At 53.6% G+C, this 15994-nt stretch overlaps 1 protein-coding gene across 1 annotated transcript; it reads left to right on the top strand.

The window, feature by feature from the left end:
• Nucleotides 1-374: 374 nt before the first annotated feature.
• On the top strand, nucleotides 375-15204 carry RhiXN_01329 (cytochrome P450 family protein; the record flags this gene model as incomplete). Its single annotated transcript, XM_043321148.1, has 35 exons — nucleotides 375-567; nucleotides 622-760; nucleotides 815-1000; nucleotides 1059-1180; nucleotides 1257-1399; nucleotides 1459-1656; nucleotides 1703-1892; nucleotides 1946-2012; nucleotides 2067-2081; nucleotides 2133-2240; nucleotides 2300-2441; nucleotides 2500-2607; nucleotides 2902-3818; nucleotides 3868-3944; nucleotides 3994-5325; nucleotides 5376-5554; nucleotides 5620-6017; nucleotides 6107-6320; nucleotides 6368-6644; nucleotides 6702-6884; nucleotides 6935-7105; nucleotides 7303-7997; nucleotides 8095-8151; nucleotides 8216-8278; nucleotides 8336-8425; nucleotides 8482-8586; nucleotides 8664-8747; nucleotides 8805-8945; nucleotides 9010-9167; nucleotides 9366-9525; nucleotides 11570-11693; nucleotides 11807-13922; nucleotides 13985-14178; nucleotides 14692-14828; nucleotides 14938-15204. The coding sequence occupies 35 exons, from the start codon at nucleotides 375-377 to the stop codon at nucleotides 15202-15204; spliced, it is 9750 nt and encodes a 3249-aa protein (XP_043186971.1).
• Between the last annotated feature and the right edge of the window lie 790 nt (nucleotides 15205-15994).

Raw genomic sequence — 15994 nt, 5'->3', positions numbered from 1 at the left:
AATCAGGTACGGAACAGGATTTAGTAATGAATGGCATGTAAGTACTCGCCGATGACTTGCATATCACACCTTTGTATGAAGAAAGTTACCCCGCTTCTGGCGCAATACTCTTCCAAAAATTATACTCCTATACCACCAATTAAGTATATTGCCTTACGGACCAAAAGATCATATTCTCATATACCCTACTATAGGTTTCTAACCGACGTCGCTCCCGTAACAGAAGGACTCAGGTATGCGTGCTAAACGAAATATAGAAACGAAGCCGTTATCGGTGCCACCTACCTTGGATGTTCTGGGTATTACGACATGCCTTGTAATTCACATTGGTATTTAAGAAAGCCAGAAAGTGGCGGAACTATTGTGGAGCCATCATGGCCTGGGATATCGTCCTAACTTTGCTTCTCGCTGGTATCCTTACATATGCAATTTACACAAAACCTTCCCGAGCACACAGTCTCCCACTTCCACCAAGCCCAAAGGCCGATCCTTTGATTGGGCATTTACGAGCGTTGCCCAGGTCCGATGAGCATCTAGTATACGCGCAATGGGGAAAGGACTTGAACAGTACGTCATACACATTTTACCTGTGAAGTAAATACGGCGCTAAGAATAACATAGGCGACGTCGTATCCATCTCTGTTCTCGGACAGACAATAATTATTCTCAACTCTGCAAAAGCTGCAAATGAACTATTGGAACAAAGATCGAGCATTTACTCCAGTCGAACGCAATTGCCTATGGTATCGGATCCGAGCCTGTCAGTCTTTTACATCCCGCGATCTTCATTTCGATCACTAAAATGTGTCGACAGGATTGACTGCAGGATTACAGGCTTATTGCCCTATGGTGAAAGATGGCGTGAGCAACGTCGTCTGACCCATATATCTCTGCACAAAAAAGCGAGCGTGCAGTTTTGGCCTCTGGTCGTAAACCATGTCAGACTTGCTTTACGACGAATCGTGGACAACCCGGATGGATTTATGGGAGAGATAAAAAGGTTGGTTTTCCGTAGACATCGGAAGAATTCGACCATAGTAATTGATCGTGAGTTGTAGGATGTCGGGGAGCACCCTACTTGCGGCTGTGTACGGATATGAAGTCACGTCTGCGCATGATCCTTTTCTCCATCTTGCTGAAACGACAATGGAACATTGGGGCGAAGCTGCTATTCCTGGAAGTGCGTAATACGCATATGCGTATATATCTTGTCTGTCACTTGTATGATGTTAATGAGCTCTTATTGGTTTATCTAGATTTCTTGGTGAATGTTATGCCTTGGATACGATACATTCCTGAATGGGTACCTGGGTCGGGGTGGAAAAAGATTGTGAAAGTATGGAAAGAAGAGACAAAAGAGGTGGTCAATTTTCCATTTAACTATACTAAACAGCAAATCGTACGCGTTTCGCCGTCCTATTGAACATACTCGACTGCTACATAAAAATATCTCAACAGGCACAAGGCATAGCCCCACACTCGGTCCTCAAGGGGATCCTTGCGAAACTTGAGAGTAAACTCGGAACGGGCGTTGAATATTCAGAACAAGAGGACAGGATCAAGTGGGTTGTTGGAACACTGTTCGGCGGTAGGTTCATACCTTGGTCCGACTTTTCAGTTATTAAACGCGATTCACAGCGGGATCTGATACTGCAAGTCCATTTCAGTTCGACTTGTGCTCGTTTTTTAAATGTTTACATAGTCATCGGCAACCGCATTTGTGTTCATCCTCGCCATGGTCCTCAACCAGTCCATCTTTGCAAAGGCTCAAGCTGAAGTGGACGTTGTCGTTGGACACGATCGGCTACCGGAAATGAGCGATCGCGAGGCGCTCGTGTATGTAGAGTGCGTGATGAAGGAAGTGCTAAGGTGGCAGCCTGTTGGCCCTCTTGGTGAGCTGAATGCTTTTATTATTTTCGAACGAGGAAAATCTGAGATCGAGTAGGGATTCCACACGCTGTAATTGAGGACGATGAGTACCGCGGATGGAGAATACCCAAGGGTTCGACTATGTGGGTCTTATTACATAAAATTATCAACAGACATTAACTTCGAGTTTGGTGTAGCGTTGGAAATATTTGGTAGGTTTTTGGCTGCTAGCCGGGTGGAATATGGCTCTAAAAGTGACATAGGGCGATGAGCTATGACAAGTTGGTGTACGACGAACCGGAGAAGTTCAATCCTGATCGTTTCCTAAACCCTAAAACTCCGTCCCCGCCTACATTTGGGTTTGGTAGGAGGTAAGATACTGGTACCTCATTCAGTGCTCACGCTCTTGATGCATTAATACCCCATCAAGATCGTGTCCGGGCATACATTTGGCTGAATCGACATTGTTTATCACCATCTCGACACTTTTAGCGTTGTTTGAGATCAGACCTATCAAGGACAAAGATGGGAACGACGTCATTCCAGAAGTTAATATGAAGACCAATGTACTAGTGAGGTAAGTGACCATATTTTATTACGAAACGGCACTGACGTCGACGAGTTTACTAGCTACCCCGCGGATTTCAAGTGCTCGATTACCCCGAGGTCGGAAAAAGCCATCAGATTGTTGAATACATCGATCTTAGAGGTATAGGTGTGAAGAGACGTGAAATAACGGTAAGTACAAATGAATCTCATACCAAGGGGCACTGGCACCTCCATCAATTGCCTACTTTGGACGCGTGGGAAAGTCGAATTTCCAAGTTTGTATTGGTAATCCAAATGATAGTCGGAGCAATGAATGTGTTTCTCGAGATAGAGTGTCCAAGTGTGTTTGTATATATACAATGATATGCGCGCCTGTGCAGGCTGTCCCAAGTGCGGACGAACATCCAGTAGAATCCCGTTTAGAACAAGACGGCGCTTAGGCAGGGTGTGATGAGCTAATCAAGCTGTCACGGTATTTGAGAGACGTCACTTGTTCCACCACCACCGCGAAACGCGTCTGACAAACGTCGAACCGCGATGAATCCGAATTGGCGGCCGGGGGGACAGCCCCAGCAGCAGCAACAACAGCAATATCAGCAACAGCAACAACAACTTGGTGGATTTGGAGGAGGACTTCAACCGCAGGCGACGGGATTCCCACAGCAGCGATCTGGGTTCTTGGGTCCTCAACAGACAGGGTTCCAACCTCAACAGACTGGCTTTCAACCCCAGCAAACAGGCTTTCAACCTCAACAAACAGGCTTTCAACCTCAGCAGACTGGATTCCAGCAACAGGGATTCCAGCAGCAGCCCGGATTTCAAGCGGGACTCCAGCCTCAGGCCACGGGATTTCCGGGTCTCCAACCGCAGGCCACCGGGTTCCCTGGTCAGCGGCCAGGCTTTGGCCAACAGCCTTCGGGGGTCCCACCAGTCCCGCCGCTCCCCCAGGGACTCCAGCAGCAAGCGCAGCAACAACGGTTCTTATCCGCGTCTCCCGCTCTCGTTCCCCAGGCTACAGGATGGCAAGGTGCAGGCGGCGGCCTCTCGGCCTCTCCTCTTGTTCCTCAAATGACCGGATTCCACGATCCGCGCGTCCAGATGATGACAAATACATTCATGCCCGCTGCCAACTTTCAACCCAACCAGGGCGGCGCGCTTCAGTTTGCTGGTGGTCCTCAGCACGGCCAGTCACTCCAGCAGTCGATCCAGCAACACAATGAAGAGCAGAGAGGTACCGCTGCACCTCGTATCCCTTGGAAATTAACCCGCGACGAGCAAAAGAATTACGATCAGATTTTCCGTGCTTGGGATCAGGGCAGCACAGGTTTTATTAGTGGTCAGGTGGCCCTCGAAGTATTTGGCCAGAGCGGTCTCTCGCGCGAGGATCTCGCCAAGATATGGTAAGCTTACCCAGGTTTTTCACGTTCATAAAGGCTAACTCCTGTCTAGGACTTTAGCCGATGGTGATAACCGGGGAAAGCTTAATCTCGCTGAATTTCACGTAGCTATGGGTCTCATCTTTAGACGTATGTCGACCGTTTTTGGCTAGCGTGCTCTGCCTCACTCGATTTTTAGGTTTGAACGGAAACGAAATACCTGACGTCCTCCCACCGGAACTTGTCCCAGCCTCGGCGCGTGACCTCGGCGACCAAGTAGGCTTCCTCAAGGATTTGCTTAAAAACGACACCCACACGCGCGCAACCAATGCTCCTACCTCCCGCGCCCCCCAGCGTTCGTTCCACGACGCCGGTCCAACTGATCGCAAAGACGGTACTGTCTACAGACACGATGACACGGACGTTAAAGGCTACAAGAGCGCCGCCCGACACATTGACAGGAGTCGTGTTCGGTTCGGGGATGATAGCCCTAGTTCAGATCTTGCCGACATGAAGCGCCAACTCGAGAACGCGTCCAAGGCGCTGGACAAGGCTGCCGCGCGAGACCAGTACGAAGACGATCTCGATCAAGAAATGGACGAACTCAAGTCGGAGATTCGGCGTGTCCAAGACGATCTAGATTACGTTTCTCGCGGGCCGAGGAGCGTGTCCAAGGACGAGGAGCGACGTAAGCTTGAGCGCAAGTTGCTGGCTCTTATGCACGAGCGTATTCCAGAGGTCGAGCGAAAGATTGAAGACAGGGACCGGAGACGTCGGGATGACGATCGTGATTGGGCGCGCGAGCGGGATAAGCGCAACCAGGGAGGCAGCTATCGGGACAGGGATCGAGACCGGGACGACTATGACCGTGATCGTGATCGTGACCGATATGACAGAGACCGCGAACGTGAACGAGATCGTGATCGTGACCCAGACGTCGGATATCTTCGTGGATCGTATGATCGGCCTCGCTCGCGAGGGTACGAGGATGAACGCCCCCGTTCGCGTAATTACGACGATCGGGATCGTCCGTACTCCAGGAACAGGGAGCGAGAGCGCTCGCCGTCTCCTCCCCCACGCAAGGCGCGTACACCTGCTCCTCCTCCAACCGGGCCATCCGCGGACTCGGCGCCGCCTCCACCTCCACCGGCTGCACCGGCTACGCCCACTCCACACGGCGAAACTCGCGGAGAACGTGCGGCGCGTCTGAAAGCTGAGACACAAGCCAAGATTCAGGCCAGGATGAAGCAATTGGGTGTGGCCGGCTATGGAGGGTCCAAGGAACCGTCCGGCCCGAGCGCCGTTGAAGAGAGACTGGAAGCGGAACGAAAGGAGGCCGAAGAAAAGGCCAAGGCTGCTGAAAGGGAGGCCGAAGAACGAGAGGCGAAGCGCAAGGCGAGGTTAGAAGAAGCGAGAGGAGGCGCACCCAAGCCTGAGAGTCCGGCACCTGCTCCTCCAAAGGCTGCACCTGCTCCTCCTGCTCCCAAGGCCCCTGGAGCGAGAGGTGCTCCGCCGCCACCCCCAGCGTCCCGTAATAAACCGGCTCCGGCACCCGTTCCTGCTGCACCTGCGCCCCACCAGCTGCGCCTGCATTCGACGAGGAGGAAGACGAGGAATTATTGAAGAGGCAAAAGGCCCTCGAGGAACGCAAGAAACGGCTGGAAGCATTGAGGAAAGAGGAGGAAGAGGCTCAAAAGGCCGAAGCTGAATTCGAAGCTCGGCGAGCAGCCCCAAATCTGCCCCTCCGCCTGCACCATCTCGTGTTCCCGCCCGCCCGCGCCTGTTCGTGCCGTGCACCTGAACCTGAACCTTCGGTCCGGACGAGGCGTTTGAGGCTCCTGCTCCGCCCCCTCCTGCCCCTCCTGCCCCTCCGGCTCCCCCCGCTCCTCCTGCACCAGCTCCGTCGAGCACGAATCCGTTCTTCAAGCTTCAACAAGGCGGAGGGGTCGTTTCACCTCCCGTTGCCCCGGCAGCCAACCCATGGGGCGCACCCGCTGCTGAAGATTCTGCTCCCCCTCCGCCTCCTCCACCTGCCCCTGCTCCACCACCACCACCCGCAGCACCCACGCCCTCGTCGAGTTTGTCGCCTCCTTCGCACACCCACAATCGTCGCTCCTCAAGCGTCCAGGGCGATTACTACAACAAGCCTCCCAAGGACGACGATGACGACTGGGACGTTATCCGCGACAAACCGCAAGACGATGATTCCGACTCGGACGAAGAGTTTGTCTCGAGGCATTCAAGGCAAAAGATGGCTGAACAGCTCTTTTCGGGGATTTTACCCGGCCGACCGCAGAGCGCCGGTCCCCCAGGAGGGAGTGGGGGGCGAGCCCAGTCGGAGGCCCGACGAGTGCTCCGCCCGCACCTGCTCCCCCTCCACCTGCGCCGTCCGCACCCAAGTGGAAGCCTCCCGCCGCGACTTCGAGCGCTGACCCAAGCGACCGCGGTGCGTTGTTCAGTGCTATCCAGATGGGATCCAGGCTCCGCAAGACGGTCACGAACGACCGGAGCGGGGTTGGATGGCAGGTGCTGTGGTTGGAGATTCGGCCCCTCCGTCGCATATTAATACGCAGGCTGCCCAGCGCGAGCCTTCCCCTCCTCCCGCGCCGGCACCGGACGTGACATCGCCAGGCTCGTATGACGATACCCCCCAGCGACCCAAGGCGGACTATAGGCAGAGCGTGGATTGGTATGCGGGTCTTGCGGCTGAAGGACTCCCTGCTGGCGCTGCTGTGCCTCAAATGCCTTCGATGCGAGAAGAGGATGAGCATGAAGACGCAAGTGTCCCTGCTATTCAGGTCCAGGCTGCTGTTGCAGACGACACGATGGCGGACGTTGATACTTCTGTTTGTGAGTATCATCTTGTTCCATAATTGGAGTCTGAAAAAACTGATCAAATTGGGACAGCGCATGTTGTGAGGTCTCTGTACGCGTATGAAGGACAGCGTGCCGAGGATCTTTCGTTCCCTGAGAACTTGATTATTGATGCACACCCATCCAAGACTGGGAGCGATTGGTGGTATGGCACGACGAGGAAGACGGGTACAAAAGGGTTCTTCCCGCGCAGTTATGTTGATGTTGTTGAGAAGAGTGAGTGTCTCAATTTGGGGGGAAGACACTAATACTAACGAACGAGCTAGTCGCCAAAGCGAAAGCACTGTACGCATACGAAGGATCCAACGCAGACGAACTTCCGCTTGTCGAAGGCGACGTACTCTCGATCGTCGACAAGTCTGAAGCTGACTGGTGGAAAGCTGAAAAGGACGGAATGATATTCATCGTACCCGCCGGTTATCTAGAACTCATGGATGGTGAGTCTCATTGGACCGATCCCCCACAGCTCGGTTCTTAATTATTTCTCCTGCACTAGGCTAAACGGTGTTCTTTTTTTTCTCTTTTTGCATTTTCTGGCTTACATGTACCCAAAACAAACGCTATGGGCGATAATTACACAATACCAATGGTGTGTTTTCTGGATTGCCTGGTGTGACTTACGACACGCATCAAGACGAAGAGCCCGGGACGAAGCGCACAGAGTTGCGTTTGACCACAGGTGGTACTGACCCTCGGAGATTGTCTGTCGCGTCGGGTGTTGATCTTGAAGAATCTTCTGAGGACGGGTATTCATCTGCTGATGAGGCAGGAGATGCTGATGATGCTGCACGGCACCTCGAACGGCAGCGTGTGTTGGAGGCTGCCGGGCTGATTGTTAAACAGGCTCCGCCCCGACCTCCTAGGAAACGACGACCAGCTCCAAAGGCTCCTTTACGGCAACGACCCTCGGACGATGGACCAGACGCATCTCCGCGCGAGGGCGGTTCGCCGGGTACATCTTCCCGGGAAATAAACCTACCCGAACCGCCAGATGAAACCGAGACTGAATCGATCCTGAGAATCGATGACGCATACGAACGTTACCAGGCATTCAGACAAAGTCGGGAAGCTCGTGCATCGTTGTCTTCGTTTGAGGGCGTACCGAATCTCAATACAAACATCGGCGTCCCTCCAACACCTGTTTCTCCGAGCGCAACGATTTCATCTCTACCCTCCGCAACCGACTCAACGAAAGCAGCGATCAAGAGCTTCTTTGGCCGCGGATCCGATCGAGACAAGCCTCGCGCAACCGTCACAATCTCGGCTCCCGTGATTAGCGCGCCTATCAGCTCTACGCCTGAGCGTGGCTCGAGCCCAGCCTTTGGAATGGTAAGCGTCCAAGAATTGAATGAATTGACTTGAATTGTACGATGATGATGGTTCGCTGGCATGTACGAACACGTCCTCGCGCACAGTCGTGGACAAGCTTGGTCGACAAGTCGGTCGTGAAGGGATTCCAGACGATGAACGCAAGCGCCAAGAGGTTGGTTCAATTGTCGAATTCAATATAGTAGAATGACGTGGCTGGAATTATTTGGGGTTTATAGGCGATATTCGAGCTGATTGCGACAGAGAGCGCCTACGTACGGGATTTGCAGATGATTGTCGAGGTGGGTGGTTCCTCGTTTGACGGGAATAACCGGTTTCTCAAAATTAGGTTCATGTAGAAATTCTATGCGTCGATGGTTCAGATGCTCGATGAAAAGTCGGCGACAGTAATCTTTGCCAACGTGGAGGATATTCTGCTGTGCAACACGGTTAGAGCCGAGTTCTCTCGGCTGAAAGATCCTGAACTGAGTATAACCTATTTTAGACATTCCTTAGCTCTCTGGAAGAACGACAAAAGGATTGTCGATTATACATTGATCACATTGGCGACATCTTAGACGCACATATGAACGGTATGGCCGTGTACATGGTACGTCCCCCATTGTACATCCCCCGCCTAGGTCATACTCACCCCCTTTTGTCTTTATTTTCTGACCGGATGTGCAGCCGTACTGCGTGCATCAAGCACCAGCGATCAAGGTTCTCCAGGGGCTGCGGGAGACTAATTCCGAGCTAGCGAGTCATCTCCAGGTCCGTCCACGACCTCTGTGTGTAAAGTTTACTCCTAACCCTGCATCCTGCATTCAGCGCCTGCGGGACGAGGATCCCGACATCCGGAACCTCGACCTCTCGTCCTATCTGCTTATCCCAATGCAGCGTATCACTCGTTATCCGCTCCTGATGAAGCAGGCAAGTGCCGTCGAGTGTTATTCCAGCGGACTGGTTTTGGTTACTTATCAGAATGGGCCCATCCCCCACATCTCACCCGCAACCCAACTCGGGTTCTATCTAGATTCTACACCATACCCAAGCCGAGGGGGAACGCGTACAGATCTCACATGCTATTCAAACGACCGAACGAATTCTCGAGGGTGTCAACGAGGCGATTCGGGAACGCGAGGGCGCCGAGCGGTTGGGTGAGATCTCCAAAGGACTGTATGTCGGCCAAGGGTACGTACCATCGCGCACCACGTTTTTTTCCTCTTTATCTTTTCTTTCATGCACCTTTCTGGTAAGAAAAAAAGAGGGGATGGAATGAGAAAAGGAAGATTAGTTTTTTATTTGACGTTGGGTCGAGGGGACGGCGAAATTGAGGAAGACCGGGGAACGAGGATTGGATCAAGGAACTAATCGCGAACCCATATGTAGACATCTCGACCTCACCGCGCCCACCCGATACATGGGACCGCGTCGACTAATCAAAGAAGGTGTGCTCGTCAAAGCCAAGAGTGGGCGCCGACTGCATGCGGTGCTCTGCAACGATATCTTGATTCTCATGGATGCAGCGGCGGAGAGCCTGTATCGAATGGTACGTTTCTTTTTTTTCCGCCTTGTCGAACCAGCTTCGTTGGGTTCGTGGGATATCTTTCTTATCGCCTCGTGGTTGTGTTATGTGGTTTAGCCGATGGCGTTGACGGAGCTGAATGTGAGAGAAGGCAAAGGTACGCGCCCCGTTCAACTAGTACTAGTCTGAGAGCCGGAACTGAAACAAAAACTTTTTTTACTGTTTTCGTCCATGGCTCGTTCTCCGACTACTCACCGTGCTAACCCTGTGTCGAACCTTGGACCTCGCTCCACCCATCCCATCTGACCCATCCATTCCCTTCCCACACGGCCTTTCAAACGTTAATCCAATCGAAACGTAAATCGCAATGCGTGCCTTTCATTTTACGGGACTGTCGGCAAAACTCGTTCATTATGCGCATTGACCGCGTTCACGTGCGCGATGTTATGGATCGTTGATTTTCTGGGGGGGAGCAGATGACCAAACGATATCGATCCAAGTCGCGTATCCCCGAGGCGGAGACACGATCGCCTTGCGCGCGAGTTCAAGCAGGGAAGCGCGGCTCTGGATGGAAGCGCTCGAACGGGCCCGGTCCGAAGCTTCGCGATGGCTCGCCGCGGGTTCCGCTGGTCGAAAGAGTCTGGGCGGGCGATAGGGCGGTGTATGCTATATCGGGAAGTGTCAGATCTTTGGCCGGGGGTTATCTATCTTCTAGAGTCGATTCTATAACATAAGGATATGCTGTATGGACTTTTGAGTGTGCTTAGGTATATGTGACGTGTTTTAGATTGCCTTTATCGGACATTTTATGCCTATTGCACGGTATACAGTGGCGTTGTTGATGAATCCGTAAGCGATCCGATTGGACGAGGAACCCGATTGAGAGTTGCGCGGCTAGCTGGGCAGTGATCGAGCGTAATAGACGTCCAAGTGTATTATAACCACGTCAAGGCGAGAGTAAAGACGACACAGACGTATACGTAGGGGGGGGGGCATACGGCATAAAGGCCTCATTGCACGTTGCATTATTACAGTACATGATGCTCAATTTCAGAGGTGCTAATAGCGGGTTTGCGTAGCGGAGTCAAAGGCAGGAACAACGATGCGGTCGATCGATCCTGCCCTAGCTGTAGGGCCAGACCTGCAGAACCCGGAATTCAGAATCCAATCGGCGTAAGAACTGTGTCGTCGGTTTAGTCAGGTGAATGATTGTCGGTCGGACGTAACCGCTAGCGAGCCTCGGTGGCCGTAGTCGGGCGGTTGGTCTCGAGCAGTGAGGTCACCACCGTCATCGGGCGAAAAACAATAATAATAAACAAGGTTTTAAATATACAAACACTGGGCTCGCCAGGGGCAAACAGGCCCTGTGGAAATAGACGGTTATTTTAACATGATCCATGCGGAATCACGTCGTTGCTCGGACTAGAAGAGACAAAGAACCAGAGAGATTAATGTGTGTGTGATGTCACCCATGTGCCTCGTAAAGCAAGTGTCCCTGGGCTGACGTCATGGGTCTAGAGTACCGGCGGCAGATTTTGTTTTTTTTATTACTAAAGGCGGATGGGTGAGGGTTGGTTGATTGTATTTCCCCCCAGGAAATTCTCTTATTTTTCAAGTGGGTCGCAGGTGAGGTTTTAGCTTTGCCCGCCACGGCGCCTGTCCGGTTCGTCCCTTCTCGTCCGGAACTCGGGTTGCGGGACCTGGGGCTGCGAGATGAGATATGGCGCCTGGGTGTGGTGGTTTCCCATGCTAGACTCGGCTGACCTTCCCACCCACGCCCTTAGATAAACAGGCCTTGTCCTTCTCACCTGCCCCGGCCTCTTTTGCGGCAATCAATCTCCTATATATACTCTTCTCGGTCCTCCCGGAACCCCGTGCGATTCCCCCTCCGACCTAGGGGAAAAGAATCTCTTGCTCTGGTGCGTGATGTTGCAGCAATATTAAACGAGATACATATATGCACATGGGTTAAAACGCATTCACAGTCTTGACCGCTTATCGCGTGCTGTCGTTGTTTCAGTTCAGACACCGACTCCTATTCAGGGCCCAAATATATATACTGCACTAGTTTTACGTCTACAACCCCTCAAAGCAGATACCACATCATGCCCTACGTTCTTCCGGGACTGACAGCGTCCCTCGCTCTCTCCGCGGACGCATCTCCCCAACCGAGCGGGCAGCCAATTCATCCAGTAAGTAGATCATCGGCCACATGCACCGGCTTCTCCCATGGGCCCTCGCCCAAAAGTATGAAAAAAAAAGAAACTGATCGCAACATGTGTCTTGTTATGTCATCCCTCTTCAGGCGCACCGCTTCCCGGGGTACCACGCCGCGCACGCACACCCAACTCTAATCTGGCAGGAAACGTGCGAATTGGGTTTACGTTTGTGCCCCCCACCCCAGAGAACGAGAACGAGCCCAGTACAAGTTCAGCCGGGATCGGGTCTGGGCTGAATCCATCTCGCTCCCCCGCTCCGACCATGCTTGCTGCCCTGGCCTCGCCGTCTACCCCGCTGCTGCACGTTTCGCAGTCGACCCCCTTGCCCTGCCTTGCGCTCAACCCCCGTGCGAGGAGGGTCCGACGAGAGCAAGAGGCCGTTCCGTTTCCTTCGAGCGATGTCTTGGCCGATGCGAGCAACGCGACCGTGTCGAACTATGTGCTCGCCCCCGTCGAGCCCACACCCAAGCACCTGCCCATCAACTCGGGCAAGAATGGCGCGCTCAGGTTGAGCATGGACGCAATCAAGGCTGCCATTACCGGTGCCCAGCAGCAACAGCAACAGGAGCCCGTAGGCCGAGCGACCGCAACGACCCCGACACCCTCGCTGCGCAAAAAGTCGGGGGAACTCGTCAAGCCCTCGCTCAAGCACGCACACACCTTGTCCGGCGGCCTCCCGACCCAGAAATCCCTCTCGCGCTCGGCCCCAGCGACACCGACGACACCCAAGTTTGTCCATTTCGATGCGCAGCTCGAGCACGTCCGATTGTTCCTTGCCGAGCAGAAGCCGACCGCCGTTTCTCGCGATGGGAGCCCAACTGAGACGAGCGAGGGCGAAGGCAACGAGTTTCCATGGTACGGTCGGGGCAATGCCGGCGCCGGCGCCGGATACGGATCGAGTGACGACGAACGCGCGCGCAAGGCATTGAGGGTCAAGAATACCAATGTCCCCGCCAACGCATCCATCGAAGGAGCCGACATTCGCGTCCAGTCGCTGACGCTCTCCGAGGACGGATCTTCTCTCGTCGGGCGTGTCCTCGTCCGGAACCTTGCATACGAAAAGTGGGTCGCGGCCAGATTTACGTTTGATTGGTGGCAGACGACGAGCGAGGTGTCGGCGCGATACATCGATACTGTGGGCGATGGCATCGACCGCTTTGGGTTCACGATCAAGCTTGGAGACGTATTGCATCGGATCGAGGAGAAGACGTTGTTTGTTGCCGTAAGGTATACCGTATCGGGGCGCGAGATTTGGGACAGCAACAATGGGCAGAACTACATGGTGTCGTTTACCAAGGAGCGCGAGCCAGCAGTGACGACGACGACGACGAATGGATGGAACTCGGGCTGGTCGGCCAAGTCGAGGTCGCGCGACCAAATGTCGGATCTGCGCAAGTCGCTCGAGCGTGCGATGCAAGACGACGACGATTCTATTCCCCAGCTCCAAATCAAGTCGCGCCCGCGCCCCAGTGTGCGTGGGATGAGTTTCAGCGGGTTCGAGGCCAAGAAGCCGACTGTTGCATCGATTGTTGCCGAGGTCAAGCCCGCTCCGCCCAAGCTTGGTTCGCGATATGATTTCGGGGCTGCTCCTCGCCAACGCCCGTGTGCCGACGCATTCCGAATGCCCGAGTTGAAGCAAGGATCCGATCCCGCGGCGCCCAAGCGCAATGTGCGCACCCACGAGAAGCGCCCGAGTGTGTCGACAGAAGTGCGCCGCGACATTTCCGAGGCCAAGTTGTGCGAAAGCCCGCGGGATGCTGAGGACGGGATGCTTCGCCTGCGGATGGCACCTGTCGAGCCCCTTGTCAGATCGGGTGGCCTCGATCTCCCGTCTCCCGCCGAGCCTGTCGCTGTTGCCCCTCGCCGTCACCACCACCGCGCTGCCTACTTTGATGCCTGGTCCTTCCCTGCTCCCGGCGTCAAACGTACTTGCTCGGGTGCCCCGGCTGATGAACCCACCAAGGACATGATCCCTGCCTCGTGGATGGATGGCACAGACCTCTTTGTCAATCGCGATGTCTTGGGCGGCAGTGTTGCCTCGACTCCCTCTGTTACCTCGGCCTCATCCCCCTCCCAGTCTCCATCGTCTCCGCCCGAGTTTCTGCCTTCTCCGGACATTGTCGAGGCTGACCTGGGCAAACCGCTGAGCATGCCCATGCCAGGCCAGGTAGATCCCACAAACTACAGTTCATTCCTCGATCGGTGAGTAGATCGTTGTCGAGTACAAAGTGGAGACAGGGTTGCTTATGTGATGCTGATGACAGGTTCTGCTTCTTTACTGGAGGCGACGACCTGGCTGGCTACTCGGAGGCACTGCTCGTACTCTGCGCGCCGTCTCCAGCACCTTGTCCAACAACTCGTCCGAGGGCTCGACGCCGAGGGCCGGCTCTCCCGCGTCTCTCCGCCGCTCGCCATCGCCTGTCCAAGTCAACTGAGCTCGCTCCCACTCCAGCGCCTAGTGCGCGCCTATATGCTTCACATTCTCAATACATGCTCTCGCTTTGTTTGCGTCGCCGCTGGCTCGACTCGATATGATCTTTTTCATCTCTTGCATGCATCCAAACTCGACCCGCTCTTGCATTTCATTCTCCCTCAAAAGTTTTCAATTCTCCCCTCTGCGCCTGCTGTCATAACTCATATATAGCCGTCGTCCAGGATGTCCTCTCGGTGCATTTTATTATTTCATCACGACCCAACGCTGAACCTAGCTTGTACTTATTTTAATATCCCGCTTATATGCCTTTCGTCCCTCTTTTTCAATTTTACTTCGCGCTTTTTTGTTTTGTTTCTGTTTTTTCTTTCTTCTGTGTGTAACAACAGGGTTTTATTGGTATTGAAATGATTTCGAATCCCATCGAGTGCCTGGCTTGCAATGTGTGCGGCGCGGTCGCGACAATATGGATGCGAAAAGGTAATAGTCTATTCTATCATGTGTCTAGTATTATGTCAATATCGTTACAATTGTCTCTAGGACGTCAATCATTTGTTTCCCCCGTTCCTTTTGGACGCGAAAGCAGCTCCAGCCCTGCGATCGCACCTCGTCTATCACCTGCCGTATTCGTATTTCGTCTAGAACTCGCGCACATCACGGAAATGCACTGGCGGTCTGTAGCCCTGTTATGGATAGTATTACAATGAAAAACGTAATATGGGAATATGAGTACGATCGTACGAGGGTTTGGGATATCACTCACTGGACTGACGGTGCGCGTTGTAGAACCAAATGTCGCTTCGCCAAGCGATAGACTTTCCGGACGGGCGAGGAGACGTACCGGACTCGACGGGTCATCATGGTAATGATGATGATGACGATGATGATCATTCGCAAGTCCCGGTCCGACAGCTGATCGACCGCTGTTGTTGCTCGATGGACCGACGACGAGGAGCAACAGTGTCCAGACTCAAGTTGGAGCTTGCGCGCTGGACTTGGGTGGACATGTACCGCCCCGGACCCGTGTCGAGGCCAAATGGAAAGTCAGCCTGAAGAGCGGGATGTGCGGCGCCAAGGGCAGAAGCATCGGATAGAGCGTGAACACAAACGGGAGGGACATGGTCGATCGGGTCCTATGTGTGAGGTCACAATGACGACGACGACGATGAGGGGGGGTGCGTTCGCGGACTGCTGATAGGTGAGTTGGCAACGCGTCAAAAGTCGATGGTGTCGATGGGGTTTCACACTTGCTCTAGCGGATGGAACGAATGAATGCGGTCACCCCCTCGAGTTCCCGCTTTGGGTATCCGCCTTCAGGTACGCAGATCTCGCGAATTCGAATCCTAATACAATAAACTGGAAATGAGGGGATGCCTCTTCTTTTCGTCTGAACACGAGAGACTAGAACCCAGCCACTCACTGATAGTATGAGATATGTGCGGAAAACAGGTGGCCTTGTTCCCCTTCAAAGAAGGATAGAACTCAGATCTGGGGCGTAAGGGACTGACGTGCGCGCGTCTTTTTTTTTTTTGCGTTTTTGGAGATAAGGAATGAGTGGGGGAGCGAGTTTGAGACGAGATAAACGCGTTGGACGCGCTGGGTTATCGAGTGGGGATGGGCGCTCGTAGAAAATGAGGGATCAACTCGCGCTCTAGGTGAGTGAAGGGGCAGAGTGGGGATAACCGCCCAGAGCAGTGGGGTTAGACTATGCATCTGGCCTGCCTGGTGATATACATTTTGTGGATGTCGGATTATCACATCTGTCTCGCTGAGTTTTTGTCTGGCGGACTTGGAGTTGAATTAAATGTGCTTCGAACGAGGTTAGTGAGTTTGCAAAGGGGCT

The sequence above is a fragment of the Rhizoctonia solani genome, chromosome 16, assembly GCF_016906535.1.
Source record: "Rhizoctonia solani chromosome 16, complete sequence".
NCBI classification, from domain to species: Eukaryota; Fungi; Basidiomycota; class Agaricomycetes; order Cantharellales; family Ceratobasidiaceae; genus Rhizoctonia; species Rhizoctonia solani.
This window is presented reverse-complemented; position numbering and strand designations above follow the sequence as displayed.